Raw genomic sequence first — 8,058 nt, forward strand, 5'->3', positions numbered from 1 at the left:
GGGAAGAATGACTAGGAGTCTGGCTTGACAGTAACAAGTCGTGGGGGGGCACTGAAGTTGCAACTGGGAAATATTCAGGAACGAGACAATCTTAGAAACTTGGAAATTGAGTCAGAAGCTTTTTTGTACCCACCAACTTTTAACTTGTAAGACTAATTCACAACAGGATCATTTTAAGGTTGATACAGTTCTTGGGGTAAACCTTTTAAAAAATCGTATTGTGAACTGTTTCTGTATTGGATGGAAATTTTGTTATTGAAAGACAGAATTTTCATTTTAAAATCACTGAACATTTGGCTTATTTATTGCTTTCTTTATTTCCATATTAGCCACAGTCCCCACCCCTAACCCCTACTAGTTTATACACATCCAGTACTCCTAATGGGTCCCAGTATCCCATATTCTCCATTGAACCAGTGCATTATTGCATGAGTGACATAAAAACAGGGAAGCCCAGAATTCCTTCTTTCAGAAGCCTCAAAAAAGGGGTAAGTTTGATAATGAGTTGAAAATGCATGATGGGCTATGAGCAATGTGTTTGTGATGTGGCTTTTCTAATACTCTCCACCCTCATTATAAGGCTCATACTATTTTAAATACACTCTGATAAAAGATCACTTTCAGGCTAGTTTGCTCCCTTCTGTGTAGAAGTTACCCTCATTTCAAAAACTCTTCTTTATAACATGCAAAATGGTTGGCTCTAAAAGAAGGGTGTTATAAGGAGGGTGCTGGGTATGTGTTTGATACCTTTATTTTGTTGTTGTTCACATTCACAACTGTCTACTACCATTATGTAATGTATTTCTACAATTATATATCATTGGCTATGCAGGCACCCAAAAAAGAAACTGAGAAATGTCTTTTTTTGCTAATTATAATTCAAATAGTAGAGACTGATTCTCAGAAACTGAAATAAGGGGGAAGTATCCATCTCTCGATAGTTGATATGCTGTAGTGTGCAGTATTTACAGATGTTAAAGCATCATTCATTTCTTATAATGCATTATAATCTTGTAATGCAGTGTATTACTCTTAGTAGTTAAATTGCTTTTGTTTTTCAATTTAAAAAAATACCTTCCATCAATTTTAATTAATACTAAATGCCATTTTCTTGGTTTCTATCAGGGAAATGTATTTTCTAATTTATAATGGCATATTCTGCAAATGGGATTTGTTCTGAGGACAATAAAATTGAAAAGTTGAGTGGTTTCCTAGCAACATATGTAGTACTAGTGATAAATGAACCAGCATGATCCCATTATGTTAGTGAAACAGTCTGCCTCATTTATGTAAGATTTATAGCATTTATCGATCCACATAATCAGAAAATTAGATACATATGGATAGATTTAGTTGCCGATTTTTATGATGTTAAAGAAAAGATAAGCCTTCCGTTTCATGCTATATATCAGCCATGGCTTGTTTATATTGATTTAGAGCAGAGATCAGAGTCCAGAATGTCACTTGGTATTCAGGTTAATGATTAAAAGAGCTCTGACTCTTATTGTTGGATACATTTTAGTTTATTTTAAATTTACTTTAACTTACTCCAACTAGTGCCAGGTGACATCAAGCCGATAGCTATCCATAGGCCTTCTCTTGGTACCTACATCCTAGGTTGCATAGGATCTCTATAGTCATCTAAACTCTTTATGGAAGAATGGTTTCTCCTTTCCTTTCCTGTCAATTTATCTTATTTTTTTCTGGCCAGAAGGGTATAAGGACCATTTGGAGTGGATGATGAAATAACACCAGTCTCTATCATTTCCCTTTTTTTCCTAATTACTGATCATGCCAGCTACTAATTCAAGAAGCAAGACCTGGTTGCAGCTTTATCCAACTAGAATCTCTTATTGAAAGCAGTTTGGTGGCAGCTGCATTAGTGTGTTCTGAAGAGGTGTCTGCTTAACTGAAATTTTGTATTTTATAACTCGTTTATCAAAAGTAAAACAGAAGAGTTAGCGAATGCAATGTAATGTGGCATTCCTTTAAAATTAACAAGAATCATTAAGCTCAGTGCCCTGCAATATCAAAATTGGTCTATCTTTTGTAAAGCTGCAGAGTAGCTAGTACAAATAAAATAACTGAGCATACATTTAAAAATATTGCTATATCATGCAAGAATGTTAATCTACTATATTATCATGTACTGAGGAAACAGATACATTCTGCTGCAGGCTAAACAATTTAACAGCCTTTATTGGATTTCCTATATCATGTAGCAGTTTAATATTTTACATATTCTGATTAAAAGTTAAATTTTAAAAAATATTGTATAATGTCACTGTTATCACAATACAGTGGTTTCTACTGTTTGTAGCAAACAAAACATTTTCTGAATGGTTTTAACACCCTCTGCTAGCAATGTGCATCTTAATCTCTCATTTTTAATTGAAATTCTTCTGTAAGTTGGCATATAAAAGGTCCAGGAGCTGAACATGTTAGATATTTTGCTGACCTGCCCTGCACAAGGTTTTACTCAAGAAACATTTGAACAACAACATAAAACAGTTAACTGCTCTTATTATTCTGTGCTTCATGCATCAAGACTCCCCATCAGCAAGTGTGCATAGAAAACAAAAACTACTGTTCACTTTTACCACTTCCCATACAAAATTGTGCATAACTGCTTGAGTACCTCTGTGTTTTGCATTCTTTCTTTTCCTTAATACAATGTCATTATCTGTTATAAACAGAGGGAAAGCAATGCTACAAACCAGACTCTTCAGCTAATAGGTAGTGCTATATCAGTGTTATGTTAATTAGTAAATTATATTGTTGTTCCAGTTTTGACATGTTCAGTGAGTTTAGTGCTTGAGAGGGGTGCCAGCTTCAGATTAATTAGAACTGAAATCTCAGGTTCAGAGTAAGTCTTATCAGAAGCAGTGGAAGTATAAGATACACCCACATTTCATTGCCAGTTTTCCTTAGCCCACATCTGGGGAGACTGCCTCTAGAGATTATAGTTCTGTTTTCATCCTCACAGCATACTTAGACTTTATTAAGGTGGAGCTAGGGTGTCATTTGAAGGTGCCTGTTTAAAAGGTTCCCTTCTCCTTACTAGAGAGTCAGACAAAGCAATACCTCTACTCTTTCATGTGTCACTGGTCCGTAGTGGTACCATGAAAGATTCTGGTTACAGCTAATGTGGTGAATATATGAACTATTGAACAATCACACAGTGCTCTGCTGGAAAGGTTCCCACAAGTTTGGTAGGTTCACCTTGAGTGTCACAGGTCCTGGGGATGCTGCACCTTGCTAGAGCCCTGCCATCCCAGTGCAGTAGTCCAACCTGACATGCTGCATTTGTTTTCTCTGAAAGCAAAATTTTGTTCACTCTATCAGTTCAGCTACTTATTTTGAATAGGGCAGCAATAATCAAGTGTGCAGCTAGGAACGTAGGGCTGGAAGGGGCCTACTGGACCATCAAGAAAAATAAAATGAAACTATTAAGCTTGAAGCTATTGAAAAAAGATTTGGTGCCATCCACAGGAAACCTCTCCATTTTGTATGTTGGGACAGTAACACTCTTAAAAAGGATGGCAGCGTTAACTAGCCAGAATTACCAAATTTCTTTATGTATAGTGGGCAAGCCTTTCATCTTCATCAATTTCTGCTGCTTTGTACAGTGTTTGCTGTATGTTTTGCTTTTCTCGTAATGTAGAAATATATTTGCATATTGCTGGAAATACTACAATTCAGAAGTTGTTAAATGTAGCCATGCCTGGTAATTCCACAAGATAAATTAACCATTAGCATTTAGTACAAACTTTATTTGCCAGTAACTTTCTCTGTGAAGCTCACTTCACATAATTGTATTTTGCTAAAATTGTGTTGATAGTAAAATGAGTCTTTTACTTTTGAATTCGTGAAACTATTTAAATTTTTTTAATTTGAAAGCTATATTTTAGGAATAAACCTTCGTCTGACTAAATGATGGTTGCATGAGAATAATTTCCCATTTCTTTCTGTTTTCAATTGAACTGTTCAGTGGTCGGTGAAGATGGTAAGCCTGTGTGCTGATCTGTCTGCTGTACTTCTGCTAAAATAGCATGAAAGTAACCTCTTTAAATTGTTTCCATATCATAATTGCTTTGAGTCAGGTGCTGAAAACATTTGCAGATTTTTCACCTTGTATACATGATTTTTTTTGGGATCATCCATGCTCTATGTGAACTAATTAGATATGTGATCTAGCTGTAATTAATTGATTTTGGAGTTAAGGTTAAAAAATTGTATGAGTTGGTAATAATGAAAATATATTTAATGATTTATCATGGATTGATAGCAAAGCTCTTAACTATGTAAATTACTTATGTGAAAGGAATATGTAAGTTTTATAAAGAAGAAGCACGAATAGAAAGGAAAATTGGTCTTACAGAATTTTTATAGCAGTTGCAAGGGAAATACTGTATTGCAGATACACTGCACAGCTGTTGCAGTGACTGAAAAATCCAGAGCATGCCTATTACTTTGTATTTAGTAAGAGGGCTCTGTTGTTCTGATTTTACTAGAGGGTACCACCGAAGTTAACTTGTAAGGAGAGGCAGTGGTAACTTCAATGTATTCATCCTTTTGTCACTAATGTATTCATTCTTTTTTCACTTCTTATTATATTAAAAAATGCAGAAAAAATCCTTTCAGGCTAAGAAATGTGCTAATGGTTTTATGCTAGAGACAGTGGTTTTTGATTTCCCTGCCTTTCTTGGATGGCTTGAAAACTTTTTTGTGATATCACAAACATCAAGGAGCTGCAAATAAGCAGTTAGAGGAAAAGTAATTTTTTTAGACAAACAGTTTAAAACATGGGGTTGGTTTTTGTGAGTCAGTGCTCATTTAACTCAGAATCCTCACATGGTTAGAAGACATGCTGTCCTTATTAAATTTTCCTCCTTGCAGGTCACCCTTTCATGGCTGTTCCTTTTTCTGTACTTAAAACAATCTTCTAAATAACTAGGGTCTGCAGTGTAACATTTTTAGTAATTAGTATTATGAACTCTAAAACATGAACCTGATTTTTTTCCCCAAAAGCATGCATTCCTACTCCTTCTGTATGGAGACATGCATCTGTCACTAAGGTGTGAGCTTTTGGCAGAAACCCCTTTACAAGGTGTATTCATGTGCACCCCACATAACTAATTGATAGGCATACTCATCCTGTATTATGCTGTGGTAAGGTCACTGTCCCCTCTGCAGAATTGGGTCTGTGGTGGATATTTTTTGTAACTTACATAGTAACTTAAAGCTAAAATGATTTGAGTGCTTGAAGTTAGTTTTATGCAAAATTTCACTACTAATGAGCGAGCAACAAGTTGCTCTTCTTCCAGAACTTCCTACTGTTAATTAAAATGGAAAAATGACTAGAAATGCTTCAGTAGGTTTCATTTAGTGCAATCTGATTAAGTAGTTTTGATGTTACCAGTGCCATCTCTATATTGTATAAACTTCATTTCATTCCTGGTAAAATTTTAGCTTACATTTACAATAAATAAAGCAGGATTTAATGAAGGACTTAGACATACATGTTTTAAAAATCATTGTTCACGTATAGGAGTTGGTGACATTTCTTCTTCAGGATGGACTATGGCGTTATGGACCAATTTATTAAAGGGAAATAGTATATGATTTGAGATGAGTATCAAACTCATGTTGTTTTTCTTTTGATAGTAGAAACAGACAGACCAGGGAGATAGCAAACCATATACTCAGTGTTTTTCTGGTTTTTATTTGTAGCTGGAATTATTGTTTGATACAGTAGTTAGTGTTTCCTGTTCTTAGCTTATGAACTCTGCTCTTCTTGTAATGGCTGGAAGAATTGTGGTTTGGCTTCTCTCTTTAAATATTTATAGATTATATAAATTATTAATGAACCCAGCCCAGCTGTCATTAAAGGCAGAGGCAGCATTCCTCTTGACCTGAGTCTGACAGTACTGGGTTGTAGGTGTGGGTGTATGTACAAAAGCATTTGCCACAGTTAAATATCATTTTAACAGGAGCATACAGTAAGTTGATCCTGGGAATACTGGTGATGGGGTGTAATTCACCGAAATGAAGGCAATTTAGGTAGCTTAATAACTGCATATAAAACCATTTTTGTTTGTTGATATTGCTGAGGGTCAGTAAATGATTACTTCTATTGTAAAACTTCCTTTGAATTGACATTTTGTTTGTAAGTTTTGTTGCTTTTCAAGTTTACCACATTGGTCACTGGCAAACTAAGTTTGCATGGTATCAACTATAAAACAGAGAAATACAGTCTCTGCTTCCTCACAGCTCACAAGTCAGTTTTCTGTTGGTGTGTATGCTAGGTCAGCTAACAGTCCATCTGTGTGTGACTCCTGGCACATATAGATTTTTCTCACGTTATTTTGACAGTGGCCAAAACTGTCTTTGGTGCTTCAGCATATGAATTTGATTAGAGGATGTCCTTTTCCTAGATGTGTCCACTTTAAATTCAGACATGAAGTGACAGACAAAACAATATGGCAGGGACAAAGGAGGGAAGTGCTTAGTGTTTTGGAAGTAAAAATGCACATTTACTAGTTTAGGTGTTTGTCAACAGATCTGTGTGTATAGCATAGTCGCTAAGGAGGTCCATCCTGCCTCACTTCAGTGAACACTGTTTGTGTGTGGATTGTTAGTAGCAATAACTATAGGAAATTTAGACTTTGCGTGTTTGATAACAGTGTTTATCCTTGCAGGGCCCTGCACTGGAAGATTTCAGCCACCTGCCCCCAGAACAAAGACGTAAGAAGCTGCAGCAGAGAATTGATGAACTTAACAGAGAACTCCAGAAAGAAACAGACCAGAAGTAAGTGTGATGCTTAAAGATCATTTTTTCACCTATTTCTTTCTAGTTTTCTCTTTTGAGCCAAAAGGGTTGTTTTAAAGTTAAAGTGCTCTAAGTGGTCTGTCCACCCTTTGAATCTGTTAGTGTCTATGCTTTATGGTCATGTGGTTTGTTGTTACAAGTCTTCTCTGTTTTTAATAGCAATTTTTGTATTACCCATTGTGAATACTGTATATGGAGTTACAGGTGATCAGCACCTTTGAAAAACAGGTCTGTTGCCTGCTTTTGGTGCATCCCCTTAGAAAGCCTGGGTAATTAGAAACCCTTTAGAAATTAGCTTTTTTAGGAAAAGCTGAGAGAGGTGGGTTTAGAATATAGTGAAGAGGAGGTAGGGAGGAACCAACATTTTCACTGTCTGTGTGTCTGTGCACAGAGTACACAAAGACACTGGGAAGGGAAGCAGAATGCTGGTGTCTGCCCTTGGAGAAGAGCTAAGAGGAGTGAAAGATGTGGAGACAGGAATGCTGTCCTCATCCTTCCTACTATGAGGGCGATAGTTCCTTGGAGCAGCGAGGAGCTTATATTTATAGTTATCCTTTCCAATGCTTTGCTTAATTATTAGTACTGTTACTTATTACTTGTAATACTGTAGTACCCAGGAGCCCTAGTTGTGGGCCAGGCCCAGGTGAATAACGTATTGCTTGAACAATCATCCCTTTAGGTTTATGGAACAGAGAGAGATGTGGTCATATTGACAGTGTGTCCATGTATCTTATTACAGAGATGCACTTATCAAAATGAAAGATGTTTATGAAAAAACCCCACAGATGGGAGATCCAGGCAGTTTGCAGCCAAAATTAGCTGAGACCATGAGCAACATGGACCGTCTTCGAATGGAAATACACAAGAATGAGGTTAAACACCTATTAAGCTCTTTCTTGGAAGATGCATTGAAACATTGTTTTCCCCAGTGATTACGAACAGTGGTCAGAAATTTACTTGGTTTGAAGAAGTTGGCCTGACTCAGTTTTCCATAGAGTGCTCTTCCTTTTCTCCTTTACATACATATCCATAGCTCGATGGAGAAAATATATACTTGCTTGTCAAAAACGTTAAGTAAAACCTTACAGTAAATCTACATCTCTCACTTTTTCTGTGATTTGTGTTACGTATTTCAAAGTGAGGGCTTCTGGCATTTTCTCAAAACCAATTACTGAGCATTGGCCAAACTGAGGTGATAGCCTTGATCTTCAAGCAAAACAGCAGGA

The 8,058-nt window shown here is 36.3% G+C and overlaps 1 protein-coding gene across 5 annotated transcripts in view; it reads left to right on the forward strand.

Annotated features, from left to right (window-relative positions):
- The window catches only part of FNBP1L (formin binding protein 1 like), a 76,255-nt gene that overhangs the window by 63,041 nt on the left and 5,156 nt on the right, over positions 1-8,058 (forward strand). For 4 of the 5 annotated variants that reach the window (XM_014519090.1, XM_025201916.1, XM_025201918.1 and 1 more), the window contains 2 exons: positions 6,702-6,811; positions 7,572-7,704. In XM_014519090.1, the coding sequence (XP_014374576.1) occupies positions 6,702-6,811; positions 7,572-7,704 (243 nt within the window). Of the gene's footprint in view, positions 1-329; positions 489-3,991; positions 4,007-6,701; positions 6,812-7,571; positions 7,705-8,058 lie in introns of all 5 variants that reach the window. The other variant, XM_025201919.1, reaches the window with a different exon arrangement.

This window comes from Alligator sinensis, unplaced genomic scaffold (genome assembly GCF_000455745.1).
Source record: "Alligator sinensis unplaced genomic scaffold, ASM45574v1 scaffold199_1, whole genome shotgun sequence".
Taxonomy (NCBI): Eukaryota; Metazoa; Chordata; order Crocodylia; family Alligatoridae; genus Alligator; species Alligator sinensis.